We start from the raw sequence: 20652 nt of genomic DNA, 5'->3' as shown, positions 1-20652 counted from the left end.
GAGCTAAGAGAAAACGTGTTAACACTGTACTTATATTTACTTTTTTTTTTTTTTTTTTTTTTTTTTTTGAGACAGAGTCTTGCTCTGTCGCCCAGGCTGGAGTGCAGTGGTAAGATCTCAGCTCACTGCAACCTCCACCTCTCGGATTCAAGCTATTCTGCATCAGCCTGCCGAGTAGCTGGGACTACAGGCGCCCACCACCACACCCAGCTCATTTTTCATATTTTTGATAGAGACAGGGTTTCACTGTGTTAGCCTGAATGGTCTCGATCTCCTGGCCTCATGATCTGCCCGCCTCAGCCTCCCAAAGTGCTGGGATTACAGGCGTAAGCCACTGCGTCCGGCCTACTTTTTTATTGTATTACTATTGTAGTCCTTCTAGCCAACGAGGCTGCCACAGGCAATGACATGTCTGTAGAAATTTCAAAGGAGTAAATGTTAAAAAAGAAAAAAGTACACATGATATATATAATATATATACATATACTATATATTAGATATAGATGCATATACATGTACACACAGACTTATATTTTCTAGATAATTCTTTTATGCAGAAAGTATATATTTTTGTGCTTTATGCTAATGGAAATTTTCTCTTAGATGATTATTCTGATAGAAAGTATTTGAATTTTTTTTGGAAAGTCCAAAGAAGGAAATATTAAGTAATATGGAAAGCATAAAACTCTGCTATGCTAAACAATGGAATTTCAGAGACTTGCTGGTTAGCTTCAATCTGAGTACTCATTTAAATTTTCAGAGGACAAGGATGAGGGAATGAGGAGTGTGACCAAATTATAATGCTCTCTGGCCATTGTGTTGTTCTCAGGCTTAAGGGCTATTTATTGCATTCAAGAAAATACAATTTGGCACAGAGAAAAAGCAATTCAGTGACCATCTGAGTGCCTACTAATTGGTCTTAAAGCAAGCATGTAGGCCCATCTACCAGCTACAAACCTGACAAATATGAGTAATCCACTGGAAGGATTTATGAACAACTTTCTGACTCTTCCTACAATGGACTTGGGGCATGTGCTAGACCACATCACTGAGACTTCTGTTTTTCCCTGAAATCAGCTGGCAAATGAAAGGTCTGAATTTGAATTAAATAACAACCCCTTACGTATCTTTACAATTTGTGATATATATGAGTTCTCTTCTTCTTCTCCTGGCTACGCAGAGGTTAAAATCAGTAGAGTCTCTGAAGGCCTTTAAAAAACATGGTTTATGTGCAGATAATGGAAAATTAACAGACTTGTGAAGGAAGTTGAGTTATGGAGAGAATCTAACTGAAAACAATGAAAATCAATGAAGTCAAAACAGACCCAAACATTAAGAGGCATTTACTTCAGTGATAGTAGCTAATGGCACAGTTGGGTAACTGAAGAAGTATGAGCTAATACTGATTTCCTCTCCCAAGTTCAAAAAATACTAGCCTGGTTGACCCAAGGACACTACCTTTCAAGTTTGGGCTGCTTAAGAAACTGTTATAGACTGAATTGTGTCCTCTGCAAAATTCATATGTGGAATTCCTAACCTCCAGAATCTCACAATGTGACTGTATTTGGAGAATGGGTTTTTAAAGAGGTGATTATATATGGTGAAATGAGGTCATTAGGGGGCCCTAAAATAAATCTAATATGACTGCTATGCCTTATAAAAATAGGAAGTTTAGGCAAAGACAGGCACAGAGGGACAAGCATGTGAAGACACAGTCAGAAGGTGCCATCTGCAAGCCAAGGGGAGAGAGGCCTCAGAAGACACGAACCCTGTGGACACCTGCATCTCAGACTTCAGTCTCCAGAACTATGAGAAAATAAATGTCTGTTGTTTAAGTCACCACATCTATGATACTGACAGCTCTAGGAAACTAATAATACAGAAACCTTTTATAATGAACTCTTTTTTTTTTTCTCTTAGAAGTCTGAAGTAAGAGCCAAGTTTCTTTTGTGGTGAAATGCATCCTCCATCATACTCACAACCCCAACAGGAAAGGCCAACACAGCTAACATCCAGTCCCGGAGAGAGATGAGCTTCTTGAGCTGCCTCTCTTGCTCCTGGTTCCCACTTCCTCGAGTCAGAAGACTGGAAAGATCAGTCAGCACACAGATGCCAAAAAAGACAGCCTGGATAACCTGTAGGGGCACAACAATCAGTATGAGTCATTAAGATCTAGAGACCCAAGCTGTGGAACAGCAAATGAGCTGCTGGTGTACAACATGACATCTGATAAGAAAGGATCAGAAGCATATTTTAAAGAGCTGCTCCTAGAAATAGAGAACAGACATTTACAACTTGCTAGTATAGAGAAAGTTCATCTTTAAAACACCACTTCCATTTTCACTCACCTCGGGACGAGTGCAAAACATGTATGGACACACACATCTAAATAGAGCCCGACAGAAAGCAATATCAACGATCAAACTGGCAGGACCGTTATTTTAAAGCATCACGTCTATGGTTTGTAATGGTTTCTACTATGTCAAGTCTAAGTCAGGTCTATGGCTTCTACTAGTCAATATAACTAGTGAGTTTTAACAAACTTCTAAGAAGTGAAAACAAAAGGGTGAGGATGGTCCGAATAATAGGACAATTCAGTCTAAATGTGAAAAACTTTCCTACGCTTTCATCTCTTACATTTAGATATTTCTTCTACCAAAGGAAGTGGTAGGAAGTGGGTCCTTGAGTCATAAAAAAAATCGACTGCATGTAATAATTAAGGCTGATATGAAACAAGTTTTTGTTGTCAAACTTGAACCAAATGATCTCCTACTCAGGTTTTTAGTCTTTATCAAAATAAAATATTTCCAAAGTAATATAAACAGAGATGTCCATACCATTTCTCCAATCCCGCCCCCACAAAAAAACTACAGGTTGTACATTCCCCAAATCAATTACAAACGGAAGCATTTAGATCAGCTATGTTTCATTTACTTGGACTATTGCAGAGGGAGAACACTGCAGGCACCATACTGTAATGCAGCTAGGCAGATGATCATTCAAATTATGGAAAGGGCAGAAAATGTATCTCCTGTGCACAAAGTCATACCCAATTAGCACCAAGGATAGATTCAGGAAAATTTTTCTGGCTGTTTTCCTACTGAAAATAGTTTACAGATTATATCTTTGCAAAAGACACAATTTTACTCATTGGCTCTTTAGAAAAGATAGCAAGTACCTTTTTTGGTAAATTTCCTCATTGGCAGTAGAAAAAGTCTGTGAACGCTCTGTGGATAGGGTCCTCACAAGGGAAGAAGGATCCTAAAAAGTATTTGGTTCCATCACTTAGCACAGCACTAGAACACTGAAATTGTTAACCTAGGCTTTCTGGAGTTCACTAAATCTTACTATTATTAGTCAGTCTTAGCCAGAGTAATGTTCTATGTTTCCTCATAACATAGCCTTTCTTTAGCTTCAGTGACTTAAGGTTTATTGTCATTCTTTCTACAGCCAGAAAAACCAGAGTAAGAGAAGCTAAGACTGCCACAATTGAGAACGACACAATAGAGGTGTTGGCAAGAGTCATGTTTTGATAGCTAGAAATAACTTAAATGACTCAGGGAATAATTTCATACTTAGAAAAAATTTCTATTTTCTATTTTTTATATACTTCTATTCATATCTTTCTATTTTTCATATCTTAGGACTTTAGATATTTGAATCTCTATGTTGGCCCTAATAGAGTTTGATTAAACTGGAGTGACCCTACCAGGGCATAATAATCTTCATGCTAATCTAGCTAGTAAACATAAAAAGGTGACTACTAACCAGGGAAATGCAAACTAAGACCACAATAAGATAGCATTTTTCACCAGTGTAATTATTTACAATTTAATTCTGACAATACCAAGTGTTACAAAGATGTAGAACAACCAGAAAGCTTATGGTAGGAATGTAAATCTGGACAACCAGTTTGAAAAACAACTGACAATATCTACAGATGCTCTTCAACTTATGATGCAGCTATGTCCCTATAAACTCATAGCAAACTGAAAATATCTTAAGTTGGAAATGCATTTAATATACCCGACCTATGGAATAGCATAGCTTAGCTTAGCCTACCTAAAATGTGCTCAGAACACACACATTAGCCGGCAGTTGGGCGAAGTCATCTAACACAAAGCCTATTTTATGATAAAATGTTGAAAATCTCATGTAACTTATTAAATATTGTACTGAACATGAAAAACAGAATGGTTTCATGAGTATTCAAAGTATGGTTTCTATTGAATGTGATCATTTTCACACCAGCATAAAGTTGAAATATAATAAGTCAAAAATTCTGAGTTGTGGATCATCTATAGTAATTTAAAGGTTTGCCTTCATACCATAAACAACTAGACATACTCTATTTATTTATTGATATAATTATAAAGAGCATTCCCTACAGAAACTCTCATACATGTGTACTAGTCATATCTACCAAAGGTTAATTTGAGTGTTCATTGCCTCAAAAAAGTTGAAATAACTATATATTTCTTAATAGTTGACTGGATAAGTAATTGTATTATATTCATACAATGGAAATCTAAAGAAATATAAACATTTTATTTTCACAGCAAAATGTTAAACCAAAAAAAAAAAAAGGAAACCAGGAAAGAATAGTATGTTCCAACACAATTAAAATCAATTTCAAAAAAACGAAAAGATAAATTTAAGGATGCAGGGATATGAAGTAATATATGAAGAAATGCGTGGGAATTAATAACATTTCATTAAGGTACCTCTAGAGAGAGAAGGATAAGATTGGAGGAAATATTATCCGTACAGGGCCTCAACTGTACAAATAATATTTTATTTCTTAAGTTGGTTATTTGGCACACTGAAATTGATCGTATTATTCTCTCTCTATTTCATTGGTGCAAAATATTTCCAAATAAAAGTTTAAAGAGAGTGGTTTTTATTCTTTTGAAATATAGCTGGTTAGCTTCTTTCAAATCCTTCCCTTCTAAGTCAATATCCCTTAGTTTTAAAGATTGACAAAAAATAGGATTTGGGAAGCTCAAAAAACCTAGTTTCTGAATTACATGTAAAATTTCTGTGGGATTTTGGTTTACAGGCAAAGGAAATAGAATATTGCCTTGGTACTGATAAAGCATAAATACCTGGAGACCACTGAATTGTTTTATGCAGCCTGGAAAGCAAGGAAACATGATGGAGGATAAGTCCAAGAAGGAAAGTTCTGGTTAAAGCTATTGCAATGCCTTCCAAAGACAAGTGAATTCACTACTACGGTTCACCTAAAAACTCCATGATACAGTAACTGGACCAGGTTTGCCTTCATACCATAAACAACTAGACATTTGAACTAAATATATGAACCAGCCTTTTCAGATATTGGACTTTTTACTCAGCAGTCAGTCAGATAAATCTCTTTTTAAAGGGCTTACCAGATGAAATCAAGGCCATCTTAGATGATTTTCCTTTTTCCATATGAAGTAATGTCGTTACAAGAATAATCATATTCACATTCTTCCCAAACTCTACTGGAGGGGAATACACAAAGGTGAATGTCTTTGGGGGTCATTTTAGAAGTCTGCCTACTACAAGCAATCGGCTAAACAATTCTCAAAGCTCATTCAAGATACAGATGTATTCCAGTTCTGACTAATCACATAGGAGAGGGCTTATTGGCTACAACAGGCATTCAGTAGAGACCCAAGAAATCTCATGCCTAAATAGCGGTACTAACATAGCCCTGGAATAAGGCTAACATAGATCCACCCCAACAATACTTAAAAATAGCCCTCAAACAAATAGAAAAAAAACTGATCTACAAGTAGTTTAAATGCTTATTAAAAACAAAATTCTACATTCTTTAAAGGAAGATAACAAATTACAGACATTCAGTAACATAGCTCACAATGGTCATCATCCAATAAAAATTACTGAACATGTCAAGCAATAGAAAAATATCCTTAGCCATAAGAAAAGCCATTCAATAAAAACAGATGTAGAAATAACAGAAATATTAGAATTGGTAGACAAGGGCATTAGACAACTAAATTAAATCAGTTCAAAAAGTTAAAGGAAGACATAAAAATAGTGAGAGAAATAAGATATTAAAAAGAATCAAAGTTAATATTCAAAAGTTAAAAAAATCTGAAATCAAAAAGTCACTATATGGAAATAATAGCAGATGAGACACTGAAAAAGAAAAGATTAAAAACTGAATACACAGAAAACATGAAACTGTCCAAAATTAATCACTGAAAGAAGAAAGACTTTAAATATTAACAATCTAAGTGAACTGTGAGAAAATATCAAGCAGTCTAACATATGTGTATTGGAGACCCAAAGGAGAAAAGGGTGGTCAGATAGGAAAAAAAAAAAAAAAAAAAAAAAAACTGAAGAAATAATGGCTGAAGTTTTTCCAACTTTTCTGAAAACTATAAACCCACAGATCCAAGAAGCTCAACAGTGGAGTATACACAAAGAAAACCACATCAATGACCAGTGTAATCAAATTTCATAAAATTTTGATAAAGATGAACATTTTAAAGCCACTGGAGGGAAAAAAAATATCACCATACAGAACAAAAAGAATTAACACATGTTTCTTGTGTAAAATGATCCAAGCCAAGAAACAGTGAAACAATATCTTTTAAGTTTTATAAGGGAGAAAACATTCTCAAAGGTGAAAGACTTTTTCAGATAAACAGAAACGGAGAGAATTAATTATGATTAGACTTTCACTAAATGATATATGAGAGGAATGAAGAAATGATATCACATATGGAAATGTATACAGATCAATGACAATTGTTGAAAAATAGATGTGGATAATATACACATGAAAATAAATACAAAAGATTTTTACTTTTCTAATTTCTACATTTATTAATGATAATTAACTAAAGCAAAAATATAACTATTTTATGAGGTTTTAACAATATTTAGAAGTAAAATTTATAATAACAACAGCACCAAGGACAAGAAAGAAAGAATGGACGGTATATAGTTGTTAAGGTTCTTACATTACATATAAAGTTGTATAGTATCAGTTGGCAGCAGACTGTGATAAGTTAAATATGAATATGGTAAACCACAGAGAAACCATTAAAAGAATAGAGGGGATTAGCCAATGTATTAGTTGTCCACTGCTGCATAACAAATTACCACAAACTTAGCAGCTAAAACACCAACAATATATTACTTCTCAGTTTGTAGTTCAGGTGCCCAGTAAGGTTACTCTAGGTTTTATGGTTAGGGTACCACAACACCAAAATTAATGTGTTGGCCAAGCTAGGCCCTTATGTGGCTCAAAGAAAAGATCTACACTCAAGCTCATTCAGGTTGGTAGAATCCAGTCCCTTGACATTGTGAGACTAAGATTCGTGTTTCTTTATTGGCTGTTGGCTAGGGTCACTCTCAGCTCCTCGTGTCTGTTCTCCAGTCCTTGTACATGGTCCCTTGCATCTTCAAAGCCAGCAAGAGAATGTTGAATCCTTCTTATGCTTCAGATCTCTGACTTTCCTTTCTGCTTTCCTCATCTCTCATTGGCTTGAAAAAGTTCTCTGCCTTTAAGACTTGTGTGATATAATCAAGCCCACCTGGACAGTGTTCATTTCTTAAGGCTATATATCATAACACAATGAAAGGAATTATATCTCATCATATTCACAGGTTCCTGACATTAGTGTGATCATCTCTGGGGGCCATTTTAAAAATTTGGTCTCCCACAGCTAATAAGCCAATAGTGGAAACAAAATGAAATACTAGCAATATTAAATTAATTCAGGAAAAAGTCAAAAATTGGGGGAAAGGAAGAAAGAATAAATGGAACAAAAAGGAAACACTAAGATATCAGACTTAACCCAACAATGTCTGTAATTATACTAAATATAAATGGTTTAAGCTCTCCAATGCAAAGGCAGGGATTATCAGATTGGATTTTAAAAACCAAACCAAAACAAAAAAGCATGTAAGTATAAATGTTAAGTTGGTTAAAAGTAAATGAATGCAAACACTAACCATCAGAAAGTTGAAGTAACTACACTAATATTAAAGTAGGTTTTCAGCATGTTCTCAATAATAACTGACAGCTTAATGATGAGAACACACGGACACAGACAGGGGAACAACATACAGTAGTGTCTATTGAGGGGTGGAGGTGGGAAGAGGGAGAGGGTCAGGAATAATAACTAACGGTACCAGGCTAATACCTGGGTGATGAAATAATCTGTACAACAATCCCCAGTGACGCACATTTACCTAAGTAACAATTTGCACATGTACCCCTGAATTTAAAAATTCTTTTTTTTTTTCTTGAGACAGAGTCTCACTCTGTCACTCAAGCTAGAGTGCAGTTGCAAGATCTCAGCTCACTGCAACTTCTGCCTCCTGGGTTAAAGTGATTCTCCTGCCTCAGCCTCCCCAGTAGCTAGGATTCAAAGGATGCGCCACCACACCCAGCTAATTTTTGTATTTTTCATAGAGATGCGGTTTTACCACGTTGACCAGACTGGCAGATTTCCAACTCCTGACCTCGTGATCTGCCCACCTCAGCTTCCCAAAGTGCTGGGATTACAGGTGTGAGCCACCACGCCCAGCCTCAAAAGTTCTTTTTATTAAGTAGGTTTCCAGAGCAAGCTAAGCATACAGTAGGGAACACTTTTTTCTCTTTTGAGCCTTCATAGTCAGCAACACTGTGGAGATAAATTTTTCTTTGTGAGACCTTAGACTTTTCTACTTCACAAACCTCAGGATAGCCAGGGTCTCAATAAAAAGATAACTTTAAATTGTTTTAAAGTATATATCAGCCAGGCGTGGTGGCTTACGCCTGTAATCCCAGCACTTTGGTAGGCTGAGACAGGTGGATCACAAAGTCAAGAGATCAAGATGATCCTGGCCAACACAGTGAAACCTCGTCTCTATTAAAAGTGCAAAAATTAGCCGGGCATGGTGGCGCGCACTTGTGATCCCAGCTACTCGGAAGGCTGAGGCAGGAGAATCACTTGAATCCAGGAGGCGGAGGTTGCAGTGAGCCGGGATCATGCCACTGCATTCTAGCCTGGTGACTAAGGGAGACATCATCAAAAAAAAAAAAAAAAAAAAAAAAGTATTTGTCTACATAAGGAATATTACCAAAAATAATGAGGAACATTTCATACTGATAAAAAAAATCAATTAATCAAGAAGACAGAATGATCTTAAATATAGATGGACCTAAAATGAGACCTCCAAAATAGAGGAAGAAGAATCCAATTTAACTAAATTACTCAATAATTTTTTATATAAATAAGTAATTTACTAATTCTTGGGAAATAGTTGCTTTTATAAAGATTTAAAAGAAAAGGAATAGGAATAGGAAGGAACTTTAACATGAAAAAAAGGAAAAAACAGAATCTCGAATTCTAGGAGAGGGAAAAAACAAGATAATTTCTGCAAATCTAAATGTAATAGTCTAAGCAACACTTTCTCAGATTTATATAATTAAGAGTATGTACAAATGAAGTCTTAACACTTTTCTACAGTTGATTCATCTTCTTACCCAATGGTGTCATCTAACACAGCAGTTCCCTCACTCTCTGTAGACCTCTCTGCTTGTTCTCCCCTACTTGGGACTATAGTACGGCCCCCACCTCACCTGAACTGCTAAGAAGACTTCCCCAAAGAGTGTACATGGAGGTCAGGGGAAGGAGGTACTACAAAATGATTTTTTCCTATTTTCTTTTTTTTGAGATGGAGTCTTGCTCTGTTGCCCAGGCTCAGGGCAGTGGCATGATCTCGGCTCACTGCAAGCTCTGCCTCCCGGGTTCATGCCATTCTCCTGTAGCTGGGACTACAGGTGCCCACCACCACATCCAGCTAATTTTTTGAATTTTTGTTAGAGATGGGGTTTCACCATGTTAGCCAGGATGGTCTCGATCTGACCTCGTGATCCACCTGCCTCGGCCTCCCAAAGTGCTGGGATTACAGGTGTGAGCCACCATGCCCAGCCATTTTTTCTTGTTTTCTAAACACAAGGAGACAAAGCGGAAATGTTTGGGTTTTGTTACTGTTTCTTTAATTCACACTGGTTAGTCCTCAAAAGATAATCTCTAAAAATTATGAAACAGTCTATCCTTCTCAGGAAAGAAGCATAAACTTACTTTTGGTTATTTGCTTATTTAAGAAGCAGTTTGCCAATACCATTAAAACACTTGAGGTTTCTGTCACTTTATAAGAGTTTGATTTGAACTGACAGTTTACAAATCCCATTACAGACATTTTATGTGTGTTTTTCTGTTGCCTACACGAATCCTGCTGACCATTGCAACTTAAAATTCATTAAATTAACTGTTAAAAATGTAAAAGTTATATGGAGATGCACAAGTGGATCTTAAGCAGGATTACCTTGAAGTATTATTCAATTCCAGCCATTCTGCAGAGCTGGCACTTCCAAACCATCAACTCAGCATGACACACATATACACCATCTGGCTTTGGGTTCTTAGCAGGCTAGTTGCTCTTATTATTTTACATTGCATGTAGAAATGAAGTGGTCAAATGCATCATGTCTCTCCAAGAAATATAAATAGTAATAGATCAGAACAACAACAACAAAAATCCCAGGATTACTTTGGAGTCACTCAGTATTCATTTCTCTAAAATCTTCTCTACTGTTTAATTCCTTCTCCATCTTTTTTCTACACCTCCTCAACTCTCCCTGTCAGGAAATCATAGCTGACTTACTGAGTCATTTTAGATTTTAAATTCATTTTCGTAAGTATGGAAGTGTACTCAAATTCCATTCATGTCTTTATCTTTTTTGAAATGCACAATTGGTTTTGATTAAATTAATTTGATATTCTATTCTTTTTCTTCTCTGGAAAGCACTAAACTATTACAATCCTGTTTGTACTATAGGACAAATTCATTAGACTTCTACCATTTATTCCTAAAACATATGTGATATAATTTATCCAGAATTACTTTTATTTCATCCCATTACATCATCTTCAATATCCTCAACTAAATTTAATTTTGGCTGGGCGTGGTGGCTCACACTTGTAATCCCAGCACTTTGGGAGGCCAAGGCAAATGGATCACTTGAGGTCAAGAGTTCCAGACTAGCCTGGCCAACATGGTGAAATCCCATCTCTACTAAAAATACAAAAATCAGCTGGGCATGGTGGTGGTGGTGCGTGCCTGTAATCCCAGCTACTTGGGAGGCTGAGGCATGAGAATCGCTTCAATATGGGAGGTGAAGGCTGTAGTGAGCCAAGATTATACCACTGCACTCCAGCCTTGACGACAGAGCAAGACTCAAAAAACAAGTCTCAAAAAACAAAACAAAACAAAAACAACAACAACAAAATAAAACAAGAAAGGTCAGCACCAAAAAAAAAAAAAAAATCAAGCTATGTCCTTAATTAGTTGCTAATTTGTACATTTCTACCTAATTGACTAAACTCAGGCAAAACACAAGAATGCATCAAAATAAGAAAAGCAGCACTTTAAGTAAGAAATGGAATCATTATTTGTGTGAATTGTAAAAGGCCAGAGTATATTTGTCTTGACCTTTGGCCATAAGCTCCCCAGTGACTGGTAGCCAACGTATTCCACATTTTGATTACGTTGTATTTTTATAAAATTAATGTAAAGAACACCATAGATTTGTCTTGAAGATGGTTCACGTTTTCAAGTTCATTTTAGGCACAGCAGACAGAAGAAACAAGAAGATGGAATGCTGAGAAGGGCAGCAACGGAAAATGGAGTGACATGGATCATGGAATGAAGGAAAACTGTGGAGAGAACAGATGGGAAAGAGGCAGTGAGATTTATTGGTGTCATAAAGAAAGGCCTGGAAGAGTCCCCAAATGAGGATAAAACCATCAATTAAAAGGGAAATGATAAGGAAGAAATATCTACCTGGTCTCTTTTCTAACTAGAGAACATAAAGTATTATGTGACATTTAATAAATTTATATGTAATCCAGAGAGGAATAGTCTATCTACATATAAAATCTCTCTATAAAAGTCACATATGTCTAGATAGATAGATATCACTTGTAGACCTCCCTACTTGTGCTCCCCTACTCAGGACTATAGTATCTATATAGTTCCAAATATAGTACCAAATATATATGTACTATTGTCTGAGTAGGGGAGCACAAGTAGGGACTATATATATCTAGATATATATAGGTACATATATAACATACATAGTTACATACGTGTGAAAGAGAGAGACAGAGAGAGTAGTTTGTCATACGCAGAAATGTAAGTAGCACATTTGGAGAAATGGTGTGAGCTTGAGACCTTCCTGTATTTCTACTACAGTCATATATCATGTGGTACTTTAGAGCAGAAAAAGTTATTTTGTTTTCAGTTCATAAAACTTTCAATGCAGTTCTTGCTGGAAAGCAACCTAGGCAGTATCTATGTTCAGCAAAGACTAAAATAAGTTAAATAATGCATGGAAAGGATATAAAAGCCATAAAATAGCAGTTCTATAAAACACCATCTTCAAGGGATCCCCCTTTCCACAGCTATCTTTCTTTTTAATAGTGCATAATTCTTTCTCCCTGTTATCAAGATCAAGAGTGAACTCCAAAGGTACTTCATCCCCGAGAGACAGTGACTCAGTATGAAACCAGAGGAGTGAATCCCACGAGGATTTCCTTTGCCTTTGTTTTCACTGCTTTCTTTGCCTGAGATATCTGAACATCCGGTAGCAATTCTACAACCAGGGGAGTCCATCATCACTTACCTGGAGTCCATGATCAGTTACATATTTGACTGCTACTCCGTAGAAAAATCAATGCATTTAAAAGAACCACAGGCTCTCTCTCTCTCCCTCATCCACTCAGATGATGCCCATTAGATGCACTGCCTGGTGAATTATCCTCTCTTACCCTTGGAGTGGGTTAGCCTGACTGAGCCAAAGTGGACTTCTCACTCTAATGACCGAAATTCTTTCTAAATCTGTCATCTAAGTGACATGCTTTAAGCCCAAGCTTTTTCAAGGAAACTTCACCACAAACATTTTTGAGGAGATGGGCTAACTGCACCATCAAATGTGTGGTTTGCAGAATGTGATTTAGAGTCCCTCCTTTTGTCCATAGATATTTACCTCATACTGCTCCATCTCATTACTGAAAATCGATGAAACAGGCCATAAGTCACCACTGGCAAGCAATTCATTCAGACGGGCAGGAAAAAAAATAAGTTTTCCAGTCAGAAATAATGTACATAGATAAGCAGCTTTGGGAATGAAAGCTTGTCAACATAATTCATTACAATATCACATAGTTGCTTTTAATATAGAAGTAGCAAGAACAACAACCGTCTAAAGAAGGCATTTGGATATTCTTCACAAAGTAATGGGTACAATCACGCCATGTTCCCTCAATTGCTGGATAAATACACAGCAGGGACCTTCCCAGAGACTCCATTCTAATCTGCAAACAATGATAGAAAATTCTCCCCCAGGGTGTTCTGACCGTGCTTCCTCAGTTACCCGGGTGGAGCAGACGCTGATACCATGAGCTACTCAAAAATTTTACAGGCTGAAAGATTTTTACACTATTAATATTAGCATGAACTTTTGAACACTGAATTAAATATACCATTGATTTTTTTAACAAATAATTATTGATTGCTATGTACAAAGCACTTAGTAAACTACTAATGCAGAAAGGCACCCTATGAAACCAGTGTATACTCTGCTACAAAGGTGAATATGCTTTACAGTGCCTAACCTCTAACTTAGCAGTATCTCCTTTTGCTAAGTATATGACATTTAGATTTAAGCACAATAATAGTGATAAGCAAATATTGGGGCGGAAAAAGATGTTGCATCTTTGATAATGTTCTGAAGTGCATTAAATTTTCTAACTTTGTAAATTATTTTGTCCCACTAAATTTTTATTCATGTTGACAATTTTCTTCAACAGAAGATAATTTAACTGCTAAAAATATCATTAAAGACCTAGATCTCTCTGAAACCTAAATAAAATGTAAAGAAAACTATAAAAGGTACCCTGGACGTCAGGAAGAGCATCCCAATAAAACAAAACTTGGAAAAGGACCTCCTCCCTAAGGATGGGCTTCAGACCTGATATGGTTTGGCTGTGTCCCCACCCAAAATCTCACCTTGAATTGTAATCCCCATAATCCCCATATGTCAAGGGCAGCACCAGGAGGAGGTAATTGGATCATGGAAGTGGTTTCCCACATGCTTTCTCGTGATAGTGAGTCTCACAAGATCCGATGGTTTTATAAGTATCTGGCATTCCCCCACTTGCACTCACTCTGTCCTGACACCCTGTAAATAAAGTGCCTGCTTCTCCTTTGCCTTCCACCATGATTGTAAGTTTCCTGAGACCTCCCCAGCAACATGGAACTGTGAGTCAATTAAACCACTTTCCTTTGTAAATTACCCTCGGGTATTTCTTCATAGCGACTGTGAGAACAGACCAATACAAGACCTCACTGGAAAAGGTGTTTGCAGCCTGCTGGAAGAGCCAAAGCTGCTGGGCAAGCAGGAAGCAGCCTTCCCAGGGGCAAGTGAGCCACCACTGATAAGCAGGTGCACAGAAGGAGTTCAGGGTCCACCATGGGCAGGAGACCTGGAGCATGTAGTGTCCTTGTTGGAAGGGCTTCAGGAAAGTGGTCACCGGAACAGGCTGGGGCTGTGAAGTCACTAAGGGACTGCACATTCCCTTGCCTGTGGCTGGGGCAGAGCAACACTGGATGTCCTTACACCTACACCACCGATGAGTGGGGCAGCAGCTGAAAACAGTAAGAGAGGCCCTTCCACCTGCAATGGCCCCTCAGTGCTCTTTACTGAGAAAGCTCAATGTCGACCTCTCTGTGAAGGAGAAATGCTCATAAAATCCAGTCCACTAAGGAACAGAAAGTGTTGAAGGGTGATTTGGAGCTGAAAGATGTTATATATGATAGCATGTAATTCACCATGACTTTGTTTATTTCTAGTAGCATTGCTGACACTATTTCAGTTCTTCTTATGAACTGCAGAAGAATCATTTTAAAACATTTGCTTTTAAATTATTCAGACTGGCAGTCTGAGTTCTATCTTTCTGACTTTGGACATTTAATTATTTTCAATCCTCTTCCAAAGAAAGTAGATGAGGAAAACCTATGAAGACATTATCTTATTGTTTTAAATATGGTAGAACATTCAAAGTGAGCTCATTTATTAGTAATATGTGATGCTTGTGTTAGATAAAGAAGGCCACAGTGAATGGCAGAAGGTAACTTTAACCTGTATATTGAAAATTAATCAATCTTTATCATGCCTTTCCTGCTCATATCAGAATTCTATAAATAACAAAAACTAGAAAGTAGCTCAAATACGTACAGACTCAACATAGATAAATAAATAGAAATATTAAAAGAAAAATATACAGCAGTGAAAATAAACTGCCTAAAGTAACATGTATCAACATGGATGAACTGTATGGGCATAATGTTGAAGAATAAAAGCCAGTTGTAAATGACTGAGAAAGTATAATATCATTTAAATAAATTTTGAAAAGAAATGAAAGAAACAACAATATTAACCCAGGAATCCACATATAGTAAACAATAAGGAAAAGTAAGGCAACAGTAGTAAGAAAAGCCTACACATAGCCAAGTTAGAGTCTGCCCAACTCTGTCTCAATCTATTCTCAGGCAACATTTTGTTTTTCACTGCTCGATTCAAGTATAATGAAATCATCATTAGTGTTGCTACTTTATAAGTGTCTGACTCTTTTGCAGACTACATGGGGAGAGTTTTTAGTTCAACATCATATCCCTAGAGCTTAGCACACATCTGGGATGTAGTGTTAATGCATATTTACCAATTACAGAATTAATATAGCAATGAAGACAGCTGAGTGGAGTGTGAGGGGACCTGACTTGGGACTGGTAGAAAGATAGCCAGGAAATGCAGAGGGCCCCATAAGGAAGGATGCCATTATAGTATATTTCTACCTGTTACAGGATTGTTTTTCCAACAGTGCCCATAACTATGGTTATAGGGCACTGTTATAACTATGGTTATAGGGCATGCCAATGGGAATTAATGGGTCTGAGGGTTTGCAGGGAAGCTCAACAAGACACTGGGGCACTGAGGGTATCAGGAGATGAATAATTAGAGATAGATCATAGGGCTTAGAATGGGTCAAGAAAAACATGGAGTCAGGAGAGAGAGAAAACAAGAGTGCTTGGGTAGGTCAAGCACTATCCAAGGTGGGAGGGAACAAACTAAAAGATGGAAGTCTGTGGTGCCAGATGGGGTTTTAAAGGTCAAGCTGTTGTCAATGACAGTGAGATCCAGGGGTGGCCATGGTAGTAAGCTCCCAGGTGGATGAGATAAAACTCAGTGGATTTGAGGAGATAAACACTATGAAGAACTAATCTCATGTACCCATTATGTTACTGTAAATTGTAGGGTAAAAAAATAGTTTAGAGAAATTAGAATCAAATATAAAGAAACATATGTTCTAAAAATTAGAGATTTTACAAATCTATCAAATAAGTATACAATTATTAATATAAACTGTATGTTTATAAAACAATGGATAGTAACGGAGTACCTTGCATCAGTAGAAATATAAACTATGGCATTTTTTCTGTTGAGTTACATTAAAGTGATGCATATCCTTTTGATTTTTTTCTACATTTCTATTCTCATAAACATACAAAGTATGTGTTTCAATTCTAATAAGTAGATCCATCAATAGTCAAAGTTGTACATGGACAGAACAACAAAAAATTTTTTGATGAATGCACTCCATGAAAGGATAAGTCTGGTCTCATCACTTTTGTTGTGGACAGAAGAAAGAAAACAAATCCAAAACCTTCCAGAGAAGGTCCAACAGGTATTAATAAAAATATACATTTCTTTTTCTAAAAGCAGTACTCATCTGGAAACTTCTCCTAAGAGAAACTAATTCAATGCCCACACATCAAAAAGTGAAACAAAATTTACAAATCTAAAATCAGGAAGAAATACCACTAAGAGCTCTAAGAACTCAGAACAAATACATAATTTATGCTGCTTTATAAGATACATTAATTTAAAAACTATCAATAATTTTTTCACCAGAATACCAAATAAACAAAAATAAACTGTGGTTTGTTAGAAATCAGAAAGTATACTAAATTTTACATTAGAAAGCATACTAAATTTATGCTAACTTTTAAAGATAGCTAGGAAAAACAAGTTGACATAAAACTTAGTATGATATATTACACTTAGTGAAAAGATGTTTACAATTTCTAAGTGAATCCATATAATATTTTCCTGAGAAGTGTTTTAAAAATCAGAGCCATTAACAATAACATTATTTGAAATAATTATCACATGGTTTTACTAGTGAAAATAAAATACCTATGGTTTATGAATGATGAAGACATGCACAACTGGACCCTTTTAACAGTTGTCAGAGAAAGCCCTGGTTGCTAACCAGACAAACACTGGAACTGCTCCCAGTAAATGGTTTTAATAGCTTCTCCAAATAGCTAACAGTGACATTTTTGTGGCAATTTTGTCTGTAGATAAAGAAGAAAGGATAGATGGAAGGAAAGGAGGAAGGGAAGTAAGGGAAAAGAAGATAAATGATCTTTGGGAGAAAAGGATTATGTAATGTAAATTGTGGTATGCTCAGACACTTTGAAAAATAAATGTAGATTACATGATATGTTCAACTTGATCAGAAAGCAGCACCTGAGAGGTGATGATTCAAACTGGTAAATGCTAGAAGAAATCACAAACTTGAAGACATAGTGGGCAAACAAGAGCAACCCTATCCATCTTTTCTGCCATAATTGACATTGGATCCTAGAGCCAAACTGAAAATATTATCTAATATGGTTTGGCTGTGTGTCCCCACCCAAATCTCATCTTGAATTTTAGCTCCCATAATCCCCACGTGTTGTGAGAGGGACTTGGTGGGACATAATTGAATCATGAAGGCAGGTTTTCCCGTGCTGTTCTCATGATAGTGAATAAGTCTCATGAGATCAGATGGTTTTATAAAGGGGAGTTCCCCTGCACACACTCTCTTCCCTGCCCCTATGTAAGACACGCCTTTGCTCTTCCTTTGCCTTCCACCATGATTGTGAGGCCTCCCCAGCCATGTGAAACTGTGAGTCCATTAAACCTCTTTTTCTTTATAAATTACCCAGTCTCAGGTATGTCTTTATTAGCAGCCTGAGAATGGACTAATATATTATCCAAAGGTGTTCATCAAATTTTGCCAACTTACAGATCGACTATGAGGAAGTTTATATGTAATACCTACAACATCTGCCTCTGTTATTTTGAAAAAGGAAATATTGGACTGGGTGTGGTGGCTCACGCCTGCAATCCCAGCACTTTGGGAGGCCAAAGATGGCAGATCACCTGAAGTCAAGAGTTTGAGATCAGCCTGACCAATATGGAGAAACCCTGTCTCTACTAAAAATATTAAAAAATTAGCCAGGTGTTAGTGGCGCATGCCTGTAATCCCAGTTACTCGGAAGGCTGAGGTAGGAGAATTGCTTGAACCCGGGAGGCGGTGGTTATAGTGAGCCGAGATCACACCATCACACTCCAGCCTGGGCAACAAGAGTGAAACTCCGTCTCAAAAAATAATAAAAATAAAAATAAAAAAGGATATAGTAATATTACTGACACTGAGCCCCGGACAAAATGTTTTGGTAAATATACAAAGTCCAACTTCTCTTCTGTGACTTCAAAATATCTTGAATGAAATCTTCTCAAATATTGAATCAGAAAAATCTTCCTTTTTAGTGGCATTATTTTTCTTTGTTATGCTGTGATTGTGCTAAGCACCCCAATCAGTGCACTAAATAGGGGTTACAGACAGGAATGAAGGCTTCTTCCCAAGGTCCTTACTTCAGGAAGAAGTCCAGAAACACCGGATGGAGAAGGGATAAGCCCCTTAGAAACTACGTCCAAAGTGTCCATGAGTTACTGCAAACACATAGGTATTATCTTTGTCTTAGGTGAAGGCCCTGCAGTTTTATAAGGCCCACCCTGCCACTGGAATATAGAAAGCCCTAATGCTTCAATGCTGTTCACTTCCAAAGTATGCATCTATTACAGTAAGTACAAGCTGGCTGCCTGTGCACTTTTGGACTTGTGTTTTTTACCTACAATTCAGAAGTGAACTTTATTCACCCTACCCAAGTATCACCCCATAGATGGACACCTCTTGAGAGTGTGGCATACTTTGAAAATTATTACAATACTTTTGAATTGTGGAGCCTTTAAAAATCTCTAATTTAAAGAGATACACTGCAAGGTTTATGGAGTGTCTGATACTTAAATTGAGCATATGTAGGCAAAAATGTATGATCCCCATGTAGCTAGCATGCTCCCAGACATGATCTGAGAAATTCGTCAGTAGGTGATAAACATACTATGTACTTTGAAAATTCTTTTGCTCTTTGGGAGGCAAAGGAGGGTGGATCCCTTGAGCCCAGGAGTTCAAGACCAGCCTGGGCAACATGATGAAACCATCTCTACAAAAAGTAGAAAAATTAGTCAGATGCAGTGATGCACACCTGTAGTACCAGCTACTCAGGAGGCTGAAGCAGGACCATCAATTGAGCCCAGGAGGTCGAGGTTGCAGTGAGCCATGATCATACCACTGTACTCCAGCCTGGGTGACAGAACGAGACCCTGTCTCAAAAAGAAAAAAAAAAAAAAAGAAAAAAAGAAAATTCTTTCTTTGGGACACTCTCCAGAAGTTCCATATAGGAGTATCTTGGCACTGATTTTTATTTAGGTCACTCAAGCCCCTCTTTGTTGTAAAATTCTCAGTAGGATCATAGGACTTAGTTACTTATTAACACTATCATTCATAAAGCAACATAAATGATAAGTCTTTGGGTTATGCTGCTAAGCTAATTCCTGTTGATTGAATAAATACAGGAGACGTGGAAAAGCTCTCTACACATAAGTGATTGCTAAAAGCATGGCTGAACAAACATTTTTCTGGAAGCCATCTTTAACCTAGAAAAACTGGCCCTTGTCATAAGTTCAATCTTTGGGTATTTTTTTTACTTTAATGTTGAAAGCATACTGTACATAATGTACACATTCATTTTAACGATTTTTTTTTTTTTTTTTTTTTTTTGAGATGGAGTCTCGCTCTGTTGCCAGGCTGGAGTGCAGTGGCACAATCTCCACTCACCGGAACCTCCGCCTCTCGGGTTCAAGCAATACCCCTGGCTCAGCCTTCCGAGTAGCTGGGATTACAGGCAGAGGCCATCATGCCCTGCTAATTTTTTGTATTTTAGTAGAGACAGGGTTTCACCATGTTGGCCAGGATGCTCTCGATCTCCTGACCTCATGATTTGCCCGCCCTGGACTCCCAAAGTGCTGGGATTACAGGTGTGAGCCACCGCGCCCAGCCTAGTGATGTTTTAATCTCTGTGGACCTACATTCCTTTTGTCCTTTTCTGAATCAATGTGTTTTTATGTAACAAAATCAGAAGCCGAGATCACTATGTCTGTTGAAATACTATTGTGAAGCATCCTGAACAGAACTGCCTATGCCCAACTCCAGTGGTGCCCAAATTATCTTTGTGCCTGAATCAATCCAATCCCTGATAGGAAAAAACCTTCAATTTTTCATGTCATGAAGACAGCATTTAGTAAACAAACACAATGTTTTTGCAGGTGGCCACAGTGAACAGGGTAAA

The 20652-nt window shown here is 37.1% G+C and overlaps 1 protein-coding gene across 10 annotated transcripts in view; it reads right to left on the bottom strand.

Moving 5' to 3' along the window:
• Positions 1-20652, bottom strand: part of AIG1 (androgen induced 1) — a 270247-nt gene that overhangs the window by 195410 nt on the left and 54185 nt on the right. For all 10 annotated transcript variants that reach the window (XM_008006819.3, XM_073022537.1, XM_038000791.2 and 7 more), the window contains exon 2: positions 1980-2135. In XM_008006819.3, coding sequence (XP_008005010.1) covers positions 1980-2135 — 156 coding nt within the window. The remainder of the gene's footprint in view (positions 1-1979; positions 2136-20652) is intronic.

Source organism: Chlorocebus sabaeus, chromosome 13 (genome assembly GCF_047675955.1).
Source record: "Chlorocebus sabaeus isolate Y175 chromosome 13, mChlSab1.0.hap1, whole genome shotgun sequence".
NCBI lineage: Eukaryota > Metazoa > Chordata > Mammalia > Primates > Cercopithecidae > Chlorocebus > Chlorocebus sabaeus.
The sequence above is the reverse complement of the archived record's forward strand: the minus strand, read 5'-3'. Positions and strand labels throughout refer to the sequence as shown.